This window comes from Stenella coeruleoalba (genome assembly GCF_951394435.1).
Source record: "Stenella coeruleoalba genome assembly, chromosome: 6".
Classification (NCBI taxonomy): Eukaryota; Metazoa; Chordata; class Mammalia; order Artiodactyla; family Delphinidae; genus Stenella; species Stenella coeruleoalba.
The window spans coordinates 70,586,688-70,604,109 of NC_137151.1; the positions used below are offsets into that span (position 1 = coordinate 70,586,688).

A 17,422-nucleotide genomic window follows, 5' to 3' on the forward strand; every position below is an offset into this window, starting at 1 on the left:
GGCATCATCAGGAAATCTACAAACAACAAATGCTGGAGAGGGTGTGGAGAAAAGGAACCCTCTTGCACTGCTGGTGGGAATGTAAATTGATATAGCCACTATGGAGAACAGTATGGAGATTCCTTAAAAAACTCAAAATAGAATTACCATATGACCCAGCAATCCCACTATTGGGCATATAACCAGAGAAAACTGCAATTCAGAAAGACACATGCGGGCTTCCCTGGTGGCGCAGTGGTTGAGAGTTCACCTGCCGATGCAGGGGACATGGGTTCGTGCCCTGGTCTGGGAGGATTCCACATGTCGCGGAGCGGCTGGGCCCGTGAGCCATGGCCACTGGGCCTGTGCGTCCGGAACCTGTGCTCCGCAATGGGAGAGGCCACAGGAGTGAGAGGCCCGCGTTCCGCCAAAAAAAAAAAAAAAAGACACATGCACCCCAATGTTCACTGCAGCACTATTTACAACAGCCAGGTCATGGAAGCAACCTAAACGCCCATCGACAGACGAATGGATAAAGAAGTTGTGGTACATATATACAATGGAGTATTACTTAGCCATAAAAATTAACAAAATTGGGTCATTTGTAGAGATGTGGACAGACCTAGAGACTGTCATACAGAGTGAAGTAAATCAGAAAGAGAAAAACAAATATCGTATATTAATGCATATTATATGTGGAATCCAGAAAAAATGGTACAGATGAACCGGTTTGCAAGGCAAAATAGAGACACAGATGTAGAGAACAAATGTATGGACACCAAGGGGGGAAAGTGGGGGTGGGGATGGGATGAATTGGGAGACTGGGATTGACATGTATACACTAATATGTATAAAACAAATAACTAATAAGAACCTGCTGTATAAAAAAGTAAATTTTAAAAAGAATCCTCTAACGTAAAAAAAAAAAAAAGAAAAGAAAAACATGTCAAACAACATCACCAAGCTGGAATTAGCCAAATTCTACAGGACAAAAGACCTGGTTTCTTCAAGAAATAAATGTCATGGGGAACTAAAGAAAAGAGGAGGTAGAGGGGAACTGTTTTAGATTAAAAGAGGTCTAATAAACATACTAAACAAAATGCAATATGGGGACTTTCTTGGATCCAGATTTGAACCAAACAACTACAAAAAGACATTTTTGAGTCAAGATTGTTCTCCTACTTTTTGATATAGACTTAAAGTTTCCAATTATTCCTTCCGTTAACTTGTAGGTTTTTGTTTTTGCTTTCTTCATAGAAATTACATATATGAACTATATTTGACAACTAAAAATACTGTAACATTGTTTCTTTTTCAACACTAGTGTGTTAACCTTTCGGAAATAAGTTTCTCTTCAGGAACAGAGATGACAATCACTATTATGGCCAAATTTGGGAAATGCTAGAATACTTTTTAGGGGCAGGACTTTTCAGACTTTATATGTTCAAGAGAAATGACCAGAAGAGCACCTAGAATACAGCATTTTTGCCACATCCATTTTCTATTTGAACCTTTTTCACTAGAACAATACTAGAACATCTCATGGGACTAATATTATTTGGAACTCATTTTAGGAGAAATCAAAACCCTAAAATATGTTTATGCTTGTCATAGTTAAGTGTATTTTGATGCTCTATTTGATAACTTTAAAATACTATAGAAGTAGTAGCTAAACTACATACTAGATAAGTATTTTCTTATTTATGAAAAACACTTGAAATATTTATTTAGAAATAACCTATGAGAATTTTTATAATCTAAAATATGAAAAAAGCACAAAATACCAAATATTGCATACACACCTGGCAGAATTCACATGTAACTTGAATTTCATAAGTTGTACAACTTATCACGTCCTCTTTTTCATGGCAAGGATACTGAAAAATGAAGTGGTTTCACACTGTTAAATATAGTTTTGAAACATTTCTTGAAACATAGTAAAACAATAAAAACACTCAAATAATTACACTCTTTGTAACACTACTGTCATCCAAAAACCCACTCACTATTAAGAATCTTTATAATAGAGCACTGCTCCTAAAATATGAACACCCATATAAATGTCTTAAACATAGGTATTAATATATCCAACTCCACGATAAAGAGGGTAAAAGAGAAACATTTAACTTAGCCTTTAGGACTGTGGTTGAAGAGCAGTAATTAAAAAAGTGAAAATCCTGACTTTTGACGTCTGATGAAAAGATGAGATCTAGTATTTCAAAATATCTATTCAGAAAGCTTTAAGTTTTAAAAAATGTGGTCAGTGATGGTCTGGTTCTCAGCCTAATTCATCACTATTTGTCCCATAATGTAATGATAGTTGATCTTTATAAGAAGTTCCCTCTTCCCTAACTTTATAGTTTACTTATTTGACATTAGCTTAAGGACAAGTACAACATACTTAAACTATGTTTAAACTATGAGGGTCAGTGCCTCATCTTTAAACTCTGCTAATCCTCCATTACATTCACTGAAACCCCATGTAGTGGCAAACAGAGTTAACTATATGCTTATGCAAATAAACCAATGGTACACAGAGAAAATTTTTATTTTACATAATTTTGCTTATAAATGTGGTGTCAAGAATGTCCTGCTCAGGAAAATTGGGTAATTCCTGTGGGGAAATGTGTAAATAGCTACACTTCTGAGTCCTAGAGTCAGAGATGGTCTGATATAGGAGAAAGGAAGAAGAAAGTTCTTTTCCTGGTCCCAGGCAAAACTTCTATCTATCTGGTAAGGTTACATTTCATCATTCACATTCAACTTTATCATGTTGCCTGTGAGAAGAGGGGGGAAAAGCACTGGAATAATCCAAAGGAAACCTATAAAAGTTATGCTTCAGTCATTACCAGTAGAATGTGAACTCAATGAAGACAAGGAACTTATCTTTGGATTAACTACCTGAAACAGTGCCTAGCTTATAGTAGCATTTACTCATTAAATATTAAGGAATGAATAAACAGCCATATGATATGAAAAAGTCAGATAAATTTAGTTTAAGTTATCTAACTCAAAAAATTTCTAAAACTAATAAATGCAGTTCATATTGCTTTGAAAAATCAAAGCAATATTTAAACTCAGTTAAGTTCAAGAAACATTTAAACACCAAACTCATGCCAAGACACAAAGGTGAAAAAACAAACAGTCCAAAAAAAACCAAAACAAAACAAACAGTCCCTCCACTTTGAGAAACTTTCAGTCAAGCAGAAGAAAGAATACAGAAATATAATTTCAATTCAATTTGGTAAGAATAACAGTTAAAATATTAAAAATATACAGGTAGGGGCTTCCCTGGTGGCGCAGTGGTTGAGAGTCCACCTGCCAATGCAGGGGACACGGGTTCGTGCCCCGGTCCGGGAGGATCCCACATGTCGTGCAGCGGCTGGGCCCGTGAGCCATAGCCACTGAGCCTGCGCGTCCGGAGCCTGTGCTCCACAACGGGAGAGGCCACAACAGTGAGAGGCCCGTGTACCGCAAAAAAATAAAAAATAAATAAATAAAAATATACAGGTAGTGCAGGGACCAATCCGATAGTTCTAGAAAAGCTTTGAGGGAATTAACTCTTCGTATCCTCCTCTCTGATCTTTTCCACACCCCCCTGACTACTATTGTCCCATTCTTCTACAAAAGGTGTTCCTTACCTGCAGGAGGCAACTTCTATAGTTCCTTTCCTACAGTCTAGGAACTAGACTATTTCCTAGCCAACCAATAAAAATTCCCATTCCTTATACTATTTCCTAATACCTAGCTGAGGTCTGTAAATATAAGTCAAAGCACCTTGGCACATAAACGATGAGAGTTCTTCTGGGAGGATTAACAAAGAGATAGCATTTTTAAGCTAACTAACTGAATCTCAAGCCTCTAAATCGAGGTTTATCTCCCTTTTACATCAAGGGTGGAAATATGCTCCTAGCAAAGCATGGGAAGGAGGCTTTGTTCAACTATAAACTCAGAGAAGACAATGACTGCAGATAGTGAACTGTTACTATACCACACCACTCTCTGGCAAGCATCCACAACCTATACTGGTAGGAAAATCACTGTCATGAAGAATACACAGGAGGGTTCTAGGCAAGATTTAAAAGAAGCCAGTTTCTTTGGTTTCTCTAATCTCTCTTAACTCTTCTTCTAACACTCCTTCATCTTCCCTACCCTAATGATTTAGTGCCAAAGTTCCCCCTTTTGTCTTTCAACCAACAAATATTTGAGTATCTACTTTGTGCTTTGCACTATGCTACATGCTAGGGATGCAGTGGTGAATTAAATAGATTCTGCCCTCAAGAAGCTTCCCGGATTGTGAAGGAGCTTATGCTAGCTAATCAAGCATCCAGCTCAGACTCCTCTTTCCAGTTTCTAAGACAATTCCACATATAAACACGTGTATGTTCCTCATATTTTCTCTATTTCATTGCTATAGGCATTTTATTTTAGAACTCCAAACTTGGTTAAAGGTATATTTTAAATTTTGTTTGTTATAACATAGCCATAGAACTATTCACCACTAGGTATCCCACATAAATGATCAATCTTACATAATTCTAAAAAACCTTTAAAGCTCAAGTTTAATTGGGGTTCAGAAAGAGGTCATTGTTATTTCTGGATAATATGAACTAGATTATGCTTACTGAATTAAGATGTTGTAAGGAACTTTCAATTTGCTCCCAGAAAAAATACAGAAGAAAAAAAAAAGCCACCCAAAATACTATCATTCAGAGATAACTACTGTCTAATATTCCAGAGTACATATTCAGTCTTATTAATGTATAAAGATAAATAAAAAATTTTTAATTGTAAAAAGAGCATTATAACTTCCTTTAAAACACAATTATCTAAATTCTGCCACATCATCAAATATTAGATGTCATTTTTATGGCTATATAGTATTCCACAATACAGATATGACATATTTATAACTAATTCTTTACCACTGGATTTTTATCATCAGTGAATATCTTTGAGGACAAATCTTTGCATAACACCCACATGAGGTAAAGAATAGGGATGGCACCAGCCCAGGACAGGATGTCAGGGCCCAAGCAGGAAGATGTCTACTTGATGAGGAGGAGGGGGTCTGGTGGCAACAGGCAATTCATTACATATACATGCAGGTATTAATTGAATAAGTGAATTTATCAAGGATATAGTAGATGAAGGTAAATTCACACTACAGGTGAAGGTAATTACACAGAATGAACTCTGGTACTGGATGAGATCTGGAGATATTCATGTGCACTGACGACTTTCAATGTAAATATACAGATATAGAAATACAGATGATAATATGTGTATATACATGCATATATATTCAAATACTTCCTTAGCTGTGTCACTGAGAAGGCCTGGGAGCACTGATACCCCAATAGCAATAAGCCCTCTAGACCTTGATGTCAAAATACTATTCTCCACCAAAAGGAACCTGGGATCCTTGAAGAATTGGCTGATTCCAAGGCTAAAGCAGGAATAATACAGGATGGGCCTTGAATACCTTCTGCAAGAAAGTAAAGAAGGACTTATGGATTTAGCCAGAAAGTGGCCAAATCTCAGACAACTTGAGATTCAAAATAAATGATAGTAATAGATCATACTGTGAATAAAATAGGATTCCATTAATCTGATATAAAGCATATCAATGTAGAAATGAAAATTTGATAAGACAAGATGTTTACATCCTCTCAAAGTATCTCCCTATAAAATACATTTTAATTACTAAAGGCAAAACAGTAATATACAGTACAAAAGCCTGGCAAATATCACTTTACTCAAGTGATCCAAGTTAACAACACTAAACATCAGGAAAATCAACATCAATATCATTGCAACCCTTCGGTTGCAATGAGGATGACACAGCATCACTTTCATAATAGTCATGCCAAAGATACATAATCTGAGTCTAATCATGAAGAAACATTACAGAACACCAAATTGAGGTAAACTCCTCAAATAACTGGGCCATAATCTTCAAAAGTGTCCAAGTCATCAAAGTCAAGGAAAGATCGAGGAACTGCTTCAGATTGAAAAAGACCAATGAGATATGATAACTAACTGCAACATGAGATTCTAGACTGAATCCTTTTGCTATAAAGGACAGACATTATTGGAATAACTGGCAAAACTTAAATGTAATCTGCAGATTAGATGGTAGCAATATTTCAAAGTTAATTTCTTGATTTTCATGGTTGTATTATGGTTTTGGAGGAGAGTGTCTTATTGTAGAAAGTAAAGTATTTGGGCGAATGGGACATCATGCTAGCAACTTACTCTTAAAAGGGTCTGGACTAAACAACTTAAAAATAAAAAAGGAAAAACTTACAGAGGGAAGGACTTCCCTGGTGGCGCAGTGGTTAAGAATCCGCCTGCCAATGCAGGGAACACGGGTTCGAGCCCTGGTCTGGGAAGATCCCACATGCCACGGAGCAACTAAGCCCGTGCGCCACAACTACTGAGCCTGCACTCTAGAGCCCGCGAGCCACAACTACTGAGCCCGTGTGCCACAACTACTGAGCCTGTGTGCCACAACTACTGAAGCCTGCGTGCATAGAGCCCATGCTCCGCAACAAGAGAAGCCACCGTACTGAGAAGCCCGTGCACTGCAACGAAGAGTAGCCCCCGCTCGCCACAACTAGAGAAAGCCTGCACGCAGCAACGAAGACCCAATGCAGCCAAAAAATAAATTAAAAAAAAAACTTATAGAATGAATTTAAATTATATATAAATAACATGCACTGTAATAATTCAATATATAACCACTATATAATTAGTATCACGTAGTTTTTAGCAGTAGTTTTGAGAAAAATACTAAAACACACAGATTCTCTAACAATTCTCTGCTTGCTTCCAGTTTATAACCTTCATGTTATGAGATGTCAAAGAACATGGACTTCCCTGGTGGTCCAGTGGTTAAGACTCTGTGCTCCCAATGCAGGGGGCACGGGTTCAATCCCTGGTCGGGGAACTAGGATCCCATATACCTCACCACGTGGCCAAAAAAAAAAAAAGAGAGAGAGAGAGATGTCAAAGAACAGAAAAACTGTTCTGTACTGAAAAGTTAAGAGCAAACTTAGTAGAACAATTTCTGTACCTGAATAAAGACTCAAAGGGTAGTGTTAGACAATTATTTGTCCTATAGGTAACTCCTTTGTTTAAAATCTGAAATGTGAGTTAAACCTATTAAACAAAATAAACAATCCTTTAGGCTGTAGTATCACTATTCCCATGCCATTTTGAATTATATCATTCAAATGATGCAGCTGATAAAAATGTGTGCTTTTCTTACATCTCACCAAAAACAAGTAGGCAGGAAACCAATTCACTTCACAGAAAACAGTGCGAGTCAAGTGGGAGCAGGACATTCCTAAGATACTGCTGGTCTCCCCCGAAGTGGACAGCCAAGCCCTGTCTGTCTTGGGTGTTGACAATGTGGACAAAAATGTCCAAAGGTATGATAGGATCTATCCTCTGCCTCTCTCCATGTTTCTGACCAAGAAACAAAGGACTTGTGACTCTCAAAAATATTTGGAAGAAAATTTCTACCCATCTCCACTATCCACTCATTCAGTCTCCCAAATAGGAGGAGAAATAACTTGGTGAACTTGAGAAAAGGCTTATTATGGATATGTAACTTAGGGCCCTCTTGGCTCCTGAGTTCATTTCTCACAGAAATATATGGGAAAGACTACAGTCCTTCACTACATGGCTGGGTAAACATCTAATCTGTAGACCTCCCTAACCCTCTGGGGTGGGGCATCCACTGTCTTTACACTTGGGGTAAAAGTTCATTTCAGGCTTAGGTCCAAAACATGTTCTCCAGTCCAGACCTATCAGCAATAAAGCTGGTATCTATTTTTATTCTTTTAAAATTTTTAACATATAAATCATTTTTGGACAAAAACACATGCCCCTGGTAAAAATCAAACAGTACAAAAGGATATACAGTATAAAGTAAGTCTCCTTCCTTTTTTCCCATCCCTGACCTCAGTCCCAATTTCCAAAGATAACCACTCTTACCAGTTACTATGTATTTTTCCAGAGATAATCCATGTATTTACAAGTATATTATATATGTGTATATCACATTTTTATACAAATTGTGGCATACTATACATGCTGTTATGAATTTTGCTTTTTCATTTAACAATATATTACAGCTGGTATTTTAATCCCCCCATCCACCAAAAAAAAGAAAATAGTGTGAGTAAATGAATCTTTGGAAATAGGGGTGGGGGAAATGAAACAATTTCTGGTGACTAATTTCAGAAATCACTAGAGTCTAAAATATAAATTTGACTGATCTTCTAGTTAATTATAGAACTACAAATGCTGTAACCTCTTACACTTAAAGCATGTACTCAAGTTTCAAAGCAGATTTTTAAAATATGGATATTACTAAATGTTACACACAATGTACAGAATTCCCAAACATTTCTAATACAAATAATTTATTTTATGAAATTTATTTGGAAGACATTTGACTATTTTGTACCCGATACTACATTAAGAATAAGAAAGGTGGTCCCTGACCTCAAAATCAGATTAGTAAGGAAAACAAATAAGTGAAAATAGTAATACTAATTCAGTGATATACATATAATAATAGATATACACAAGTGCTATGGGAACATAGGGCAATAAAGGGTATACTGGAGCTGGTCATCTCTCCTCCGCAGCCATAATCCCCTCTTAGAGCCAGACTGTCAGTAAAGGGCAATCCTGTATCTCCATGGCCTGACATACCTCTTTCAGGTGAACCAGAGGAGACACCTGAACAGTCAAGCCAATCAGATTACCTCTTCAGGAAACGTGTAAAAAGAAAAAATAAATAAATAAATCAGCCAAACAGAGGTATACACTAGACATTCAAAATCATACTCAGGACTGGCAGACATTTTCTGCCACGTTCATACTGATAAGAAATTAATGAGGGACTTCGCTGGTGGCACAGTGGTTAAAAATCTGCCTGCCAATGCAGGGGACGCGGGTTCAATCCCTGGTCCAGGAAGATCCCACTGCCGCGGAGCAACTAAGCCCGTGAACCGCATCTACTGAGCCTGCACTCTAGAGCCCGTGAGCCACAACTACTGAAGCCTGCAAACCTAGAGCCCGTGCTCTGCAACAAGAGAAGCCACCACAATGAGAAGCCTGCGCACCGCAACGATGAGTAGCCCCCGCTCAACACAACTAGAGAAAGCCCGCGCCCAGCAACGAAGACCCAATGCAGCCAAAAGTAAATACATTAATTAATTTTAAAAAATTAATGAAAGCCAGAATGGAGTAGGCACAGAAAAACAGGGACGAGAAACCATGTAGCCAAGATGAAGGAAAGAAGTTTCTGCAATGCCTGACTATGCTTTCTGTGATTGGGTCATCTGAGAATCTTCTGTATCCTGATTATGAGCTTTTTATTTAGGTTGAATTTATCTGATTTTCTACCCCCTAACTAAGACTAGTACCTAGCCAACCCTGAAGAGAGGGTCTGTGAAGGGTACTGAAGGAAGTAATGCCTCAGCTTAGTCTTCTCAAAGAAATAAGAGATGATGTTTTGGGCAGAGGAGACAGCATGTAGAAGCACAGTAAAGCAGAGTACACTGAAGGATCTCTAAGAACTTCTGATGGCTAAAGCATGGGATATATGATTGAAGGGAAGAGAGGTGAGGCCAGAGAAGGAAACATATCTCTAAGGGCCTTTAATACCCCAGTAAGGAGTCTGAAGTCCAACCTCACTCCCCCATCCCACCCGCACCCTGAGGTTATAAACTATGGTCCTGCACCAAAATGTTGAGCTAAGAAAGTTTTTCCATTTTTTAAATGGTCAGTGGGTAGGGAAGAAGAAGCAACAGAGACTATATGTGACCCCCATAAAGCCTAAAAATCTTACTATATGCCTCTTTAAAGAAAAAGTTTGCTTAATCCTGCTGTAAAAAATGGAAAGATTTTAAATAGGTGAATTAGATAATCAAAGGGGCATTTTTGCAACATCTCTAATGGAAGTGTGGAGGATGGATTGGTGAGAGTAACACTATGCATAAGAAAACCAGTACACGTTACTACTAGATTCAGGAAAGAGAATGATGGTTTATACTCAAGCAGTGCCAGTCAAAATCAGAGGAAAGGACAAGTTACGGAAAAACATGTTCTTATGATAAGGCTTCTAATCCTTAACACTGTCTGCAGACCCTTGCGTGGACTGACCTCTGACACCCACCCCAGTCTTAATGATACCTTGATCTCTTGGCTGTAGTTAGGCAGCTCCCTCTCTCAGTCTAGAGTGCTCTTACTTCCCACTCATCTGTTCCTTTCTTAGTTAATACCACTCACCTCTGATCTTCCTCCATCCACTATCCCCCTACCCTGAAATTCGGATGTCTCATTTACTTATTCAGTCAATAAATATTTATCGAGCACATGCAAGAGGGTAGGAGTTAATCCTTACAAAATCCTAGGAGAGTTGGGACTTTCATATTGGAACTCTTTGCTACAGAGGGCTCCCTAGTCAGACAAGTTTAGGACCCTCTGAGTTAAACAAAATTACATACTTTTATGTAGTCTTCAGTGTGCTTTTACATGCTGTTATGCACTGTAGCTCCAAAAGGATATTTCCAAATTTGCTGAACCTTAGAAATTTCTTTTACTGAACATTATCAATATGGTAGGACAACTAGCATTCTGAGGATTACCGTATGGAAACACCTCTTGAACTTAATAATATTTGAGAGACAATCACAAAATAAAAGACCACTTTTGCAGCAAAAGCTTAAAATTTCTTACCTTTCTAGCTGGTGGGCCATGAGCTTTATTTACTCTTCTGCCAGGAATCCCTCAACTCCAATCAAGTAAGCAGTGCTTCTCAAGTTTCCATCTAAGTATCCCTAGGGCAAAGGAGAAGCAGAAAAGAGCAAATTCATTACTCTGCAAAATCTAAATAACTCCAGGAACTTCCCTGGTGGCGCAGTGGTTAAGAATCCGCCAGCCAATGCAGGGGACATGGGTTCGAGCCCTGGTCTGGGAAGATCCCACATGCGGTGGAGCAACTAAGCCCGGGTGCCACAACTACTGAGCCCGCCTGCTGCAACTACTGAAACCCACGCGCCTAGAGCCCGTGCTCTGCAACGAGAGAAGCCATGGCAATGAGAAGCCCACGCAGTGCAATGAACACAACCAGAGAAAGCCCACACGCAGCAACGAAGACCCAACACAGCCAAAAATAAATAAATAAATTTAAATAAATAACTCCACTACAAAAATTTGTAAATGTTTATTTTATATTTTAAAATGCATGTGTATTTTGCCTTCTATTCCATTATTTTTTAGTATAAAAATTAAGGTTCCCTGCAAAATCTTTAATGCTCCAGGAAGATGTTTACCTTGTGGCCTCCCAAAACTCCTGGCACACTGCCACCTATCAGATGTGTAACAGTTTCAAAGATGGAAGCACGGCAATGGAATCTTGGTGAAAAGGGAAAAATAAAACTTTTTAATATAACAGAAGGAAGAGGTAGTCACAGCTGATCCGCGAAACGGCAGCGCTGAATCTTGAGCGTCAAAATTCTTAAGAGTGAAGGTTAATGGCTCTTCTTGTGCCAGTGTGCTTCACACAACTGTTTATGTGCTTCTTATTTGGAAATGACTTTTTTATGCCTGTATCAGTTAGGATTAGGTTCAGCTGTGAGAAAACTCAAAATAACAATGGCTTAAATGAGTCAGAAGTTTATTTCTCTCACAAGAACACAGGCAGTCCAGAACCATGGTCATTGGGAACCCAGGCTCCTTCTGTCTTGTTGTTCTTCCATCCTCAACATGTGGCGCCCCCTTCACAGTCTAAAATAACTGCTCAAGGTCTAGCCATCACATCAATGGCAGGAAGGAAAATGGTGAGATGAGAGATAGCCTCCCTTTAAGGATACTTTTCAGAAATCTTACAGGAAACTTCTATTCTGGCCAGAACTTAAATCACATGGCCATAGCTAGCAAGGAAGCTGAGAAATACATTCTTTATTTCACCACATGCTTGGAAAAAAAAACTGGAGCATCTACAATAAGGAAAAAGAAGAGAATGAATATTGGTGGACAATTAGTTGTTTCTGTCATCATATGCAGCTCATTCTAAAATGTAAGATGGTTGGATATCTTGTAGAGATGTCTTATCAGTCCACTGAAGGGAGCTTTCAAAGGCAGAAACTCCTGCCAGTGGCCAAGGAGCAAGACCAATGTTAATAAGGACTTCTCTAAATACGCAAGACCAATCTGTAGGTGACAGAGGAAGAAGAAAAACTATCTGAAGACCAGAGTAACAATATAAGAGTAAAGCAACAACCTAAATAGTTGTAGTTTAGGAGGATAAACTCACTAGGCAGTCCACAAAACTTAGGAATGATTACATGGGACCGTTAGGTAAGTAATGGAGTGCCTAAGGTGAGATTGGGTAAGAACTTGGCAGAAAGTTCAGTTACCAATTGCATTAGGAAAAGGCAGCTATCCCAGGAGCAAGATGTTAAAGGGAAAGTTGACCTTCCCTTACCTGAGGGCTGAGCTCCCATGCATGAGGGCCAAGTAGGAACTTGGAGATTTCCTTATTGCACAGACTGTTGAAAAGAAGAGTTGCACTTTACCTTGAATAAGGTTGGCCAAAACAGCCTTAATATGTTTAAAACTTTTGATGCAAATACCAAAAGCTATAAGGACTCTCATTTCAAAATTGGCAACAAAATTGTTTTATATACAGACTGTTCCTTAAAGGAAAAGGGACCAGAACAGGGCATTTAGCTAGACAAATGTAAATTTGGGACTATGACTGGAGCAGCAATCCAAAGGACAAATGGCTCTGTGGGATAACTGTACTTCCTACTGAAAATAATCCACATATAAGTGGATCCATGCAGTTCAAACCCATGTTGTTTAAGGATCAACTGTACTTATAAAAGAATGGTGTATCTTGAAAAGCCAGAAATTACATTTTTTTCAACTATCTAAACTTACGAAGAAATATTTTAGGAATCAACTTAGAAATGTGCAAGAGTACATAGTTTATCAAATTTCTTTTCAGGAGTATATATATGAGTGTACTAGGCAGAATGGCCCCCCAAAAATGTCCACACCCCAATCCCTGGAACTTATGAATAGGTTATGTTACATAGCAAAATGGACTTTGCAGATGTAAAAATCATCACAGATTCTAAAATAGGAAGATTATCCTGGGTTATCCAGATGGCCAATCTAATCACATGAGCCAGTAAGAGTGAAGAACTTTCTCTGTCAGAGAGCTTTTGGCAGTAGCAGAAGTCAGAGATAAGCATGAGAGAGACTTTGCCTGACATTACTGGAGGGGGCAGCACTGAAAGCATTTCAACTTCTATGAGTGAAGACTAGCCCTGGCTGACAGCAAGGAAAGAAGGACCTCAGTCTTAAAACTGTATGCAGTCAACAATCCAAATGAACTGGGAAATGGATTCTTCCTCAGAGACTCCAAAAAGAAAGAAAGAATGCAGCTCTGCTAACATACTGATTTTGGCTTAGTAAGACCTTATGTAGTGGGCCCAGCTGAGCCCACCTGGACTTCTGACAAACAAAAACTATGAGATAAATTTGGGTTGTTTTATGATGCAAAGTCTGTAGTGATTTGTGAAACAGGAATAGAAAATAAAGTAAGCAAAAATGCTAATGTACTCAGGAGGACAGGCTTGTAGCCCAAGGAACCGCACAGATTCAGAGTTTTCTCTGTGCTCTAATTTCCTTCTCATATCTTGGTAAGTGCCACAAAATGCCAAGAAATGATCCTAGAGCTCACACTAGGAAGAGCAATATGGTCATAATGACGAACTTAAACCTAAGAAGTTGAAAACCTGTAGCTATAAGCCAGTAGGAATTCATTCCCCTTTGAGTTTCTAAATTAGGAAAAATTTAAATGGTATGATTTCACCTCCTATCCTCTCCAGGAAGAAAAAATATACTAGTTTCAGGATTGTCAAAAATAATAATTGAGGGCTTCCCTGGTGGTGCAGTGGTTGAGAGTCCGCCTGCTGATGCAGGGGGCGCGGGTTCGTGCCCCGGTCGGGGAGGATCCCACATGCTGCGGAGCGGCTGGGCCCGTGAGCCATGGCCGCTGAGCCTGCGTGTCCGGAGCCTGTGACCCGCAACGGGAGAGGCCACAACAGTGAAAGGCCCACGTACCACACACACACACACACACACACACACACACACACACAAAAATAATAATAATAGAAAACAATACTGTATATGTAAAATATATCAAGTACAGTGCATGGCACTCACATAGTATCTATTCAGTTTATTAGAAGTTTTACTGTATTTTGACTTTAAATGTACATTTTCCTAATATTTAATTAATCTAAATCTTACTACCTTCTTTATTTTTAAAGCCAGAAGCTGAGCACTACATAGTTTAACTTTTAGACAGAAGATTTTTACATTAATCTTTAACCCATGAATTTGATGTTATCCCATAAGGTTATTTGGTATATAATGTTTTACTTCATCAATGTAAGAAAGTGAGAAAAATATAAGTTCCGCTTTAATGAGGAAAGCAGCAGTTTTTAATTGTTCGCTACTCACAGGAGACATGACAGATGTTCTTCATACATATCACAACTCCCAAGAATATACCAAAGTTTTGATGATATTCCTCAAAGTTGATGGGATACATGAAGAGCATCACAGACTTTTCTCAATACTGTATTCATGAAAGTACACTATGAGTGCAGTTGGCCCTCCGGATTCAACAAACCTCAGATCAAAAATATTTGGGGGGGCGGGGGGCTTCCCTGGTGGCACAGTGGTTGAGAGTCCTGCGCTCCGCAACGGGAGAGGCCGCAGCGGTGAGAGGCCCGCGTACTGCAAAAAAAAAAAAAAAAAAAAAAAAAATATATATATATATATATATATATATTTGGGGGGAAGAAATTCCAGAAAGTTCCAAAAAGCAAATCTTGTATTTGCCTCCTGCCTGGCAACTATTTACAAAGCATTTACATTGTATTAGGTATCATAAGTAATGTAGAGACGATTTAAAGAATATGGGAGGGCTTCCCTGGTGGCGCAGTGGTTGAGAGTCCACCTGCCAATGCAGGGGACACGGGTTCGTGCCCCGGTCCGGGAAGATCCCACATGCCGCGGAGCAGCTGGGCCCGTGAGCCATGGCCGCTGAGCCTGCGCGTCCGGAGCCTGTCCTCCGAAACGGGAGAGGCCACAATAGTGAGAGGCCGCGTACAGCAAAAAAAAAAAAAAAAAAAAAAAGAATATGGGAGGATGTACTTAGGTTATATGCAAATACAGTGCCATTTTATATAAGGGACTTGAGCATCAACAGATTTTGGTATCTGCAGTGGATCCTGGAACCGAACCCCACAGATACCAAGGGATGACTGTATGTGATTAGTGAAATCAGCCCAATATATCAAAATATTATTTAATAATATCAGTAGTCCAATTTTTAAGTCAAACTTCATTTTTTCACGTGAGTCTTGATTATTCCCAGACCTTTAATTCCTAGGTGAATTAAGGTAAGCAAGTTCTTGTTTTATAGTTTAAAATTACAACAGAACATTAGAAATATATAAATACACAGAATTTACAGATTAATGGTTATGAATATGAACAGTGCTAATGAAAGTTTTTACTAATAACATCATTTTAGATTTGGTAATCATATCAGCTATACAAAACAGTGTCCATAGCATTAATTTTGCTCAAGGTAGATGTATAAAATGTACCTATTGATCATTGCTTTTCCTCACTAAAAACTTATCTTTGTAAAAGTAATATAGAAACTCACAGCTCACCAAGAATTACAATAATTCATAATCACCGCTTAGGAGTACATCAATAATTTCTCATCATGAAGAAGGCAATAAGATACAGATTATGTACAATTCCCATTACAACACTAGTAAGCTTACCTCCCCCCACACCATGCAAAGTCCATCAAAATTCAGGTAAATGAAAGAGATATTACCTCAGAAGTAACCCTCAATCCAACATCCACACTTCAACAATCATTAAAACCTATCTTACAATGATAACAGATACTAGTGACTCTCAACACCATGACTGAGAAATGATGCTATACTTATATTAAATAATTAGTAAAGAAATCAAAAGAACAAACATTAGAAGTATGATGTTTTAATTTAATCATCTCTTCCACTATAGAGAGGAAGAAATGAAAGGTCTCACAGAAATGTTTATAGTGGGATTGGTGGAGCAGAAGAAAATGACAACTGGAATGCATGCAAATCACAGTATCATGACTTTACCATCTCAAAATGTGGATATGCTATACTGCACGAGTTTTATATAGAAAAAGTCTCACTTGGGAAGAAGGGATGTATATGGAACAAAAACTACAAGCTATTCTCTCACATGGATTTATGAAAATTCTGAGGTAGTATTATAAGTTCCACCACAAATTGTAAGTTCCTAGGGAAAACTCAACATTATTGCCAAAGCTACCAAATAGATGACTGCTGTACTGTCTTCAAGCCACACCACATGCATGCCTGTTGGGGTTGTGATGGATTATTATTATTTTTGAATGAACTTTAACAATTATAATTACCATACCATATACTGAGTACTCATTCAGTTCCTGACACTGTTTCAAGCATTGTATATAAGTTAAATATTTGAATGTTCACAACAAGACTATGAGTTAAGTATTATCTTTAAAGATAAGGAAACTGAGGCACAGAGAAGTTATATGATTTGCCCAAGGTGACCCAGATAATAAGTGGTAGACTCATGACAACCTGATTAGTAACTACCCTATGACATTGATTATATACTTACAATGAGCCAGAAGATAATACTGAGGAAAAAACACAGTCAATTTGGCTGTAACATACACATTCCTTATTTGAAGGGTTACCTATATGGAATGTCATTATGAAGTTTAATAATTCACAAATGTATAGTTCAGAAAGAAGCTCTTATATTAAAACAAACTAGCATAAGACATCCAATGTGTAAACTATGTAAAACTGCAGAAAATTTAAGGATTATTGCTACTTGGATGTCAAAAGTTTCAGTAATCTTTAAGAGAAATAAAATCAGTGAAATGACAGAAAATATGAAATATACATATCTGTCCCAGCACACAGATCACTGGCAGACAAATAACTACAGACTGATATAGTCAACTAAATAAAACTTCTAAATAAGGTCACTTACATTAATAATTCCTGGGCTTCCCTGGTGGCGCAGTGGTTGAGAGTCCGCCTGCTGATGCAGGGGGCGCGGGTTCGTGCCTGGGTCCAGGAGGATCCCACATGCCGCGGAGCGGCTGGGCCCGTGAGCCATGGCCGCTGAGCCTGCGCGTCCGGAGCCTGTGCTCCGCAACGGGAGAGGCCACAACGGTGAGAGGCCCGCATAGCGCGCAAAAAAAAATAATAATAATTCCTAGCTAAGTAATCCTACTTTTTTTAATAAGCACAAC

The 17,422-nt window shown here is 38.4% G+C and overlaps 1 protein-coding gene across 4 annotated transcripts in view; it reads right to left on the bottom strand.

Moving 5' to 3' along the window:
* ATF2 (activating transcription factor 2) overlaps positions 1-17,422 on the bottom strand; it is an 87,950-nt gene that overhangs the window by 68,074 nt on the left and 2,454 nt on the right. For all 4 annotated transcript variants that reach the window (XM_079923660.1, XM_079923657.1, XM_079923658.1 and 1 more), the window contains exons 2-3: positions 10,741-10,841; positions 1,782-1,856 (exon numbers count right to left, since the gene is read on the bottom strand). Coding sequence is in view for 3 of the 4 variants with exons in the window: in XM_079923657.1 (XP_079779783.1) it covers positions 1,782-1,813 (32 nt within the window). In the remaining variant the exon portion in view is untranslated. The remainder of the gene's footprint in view (positions 1-1,781; positions 1,857-10,740; positions 10,842-17,422) is intronic.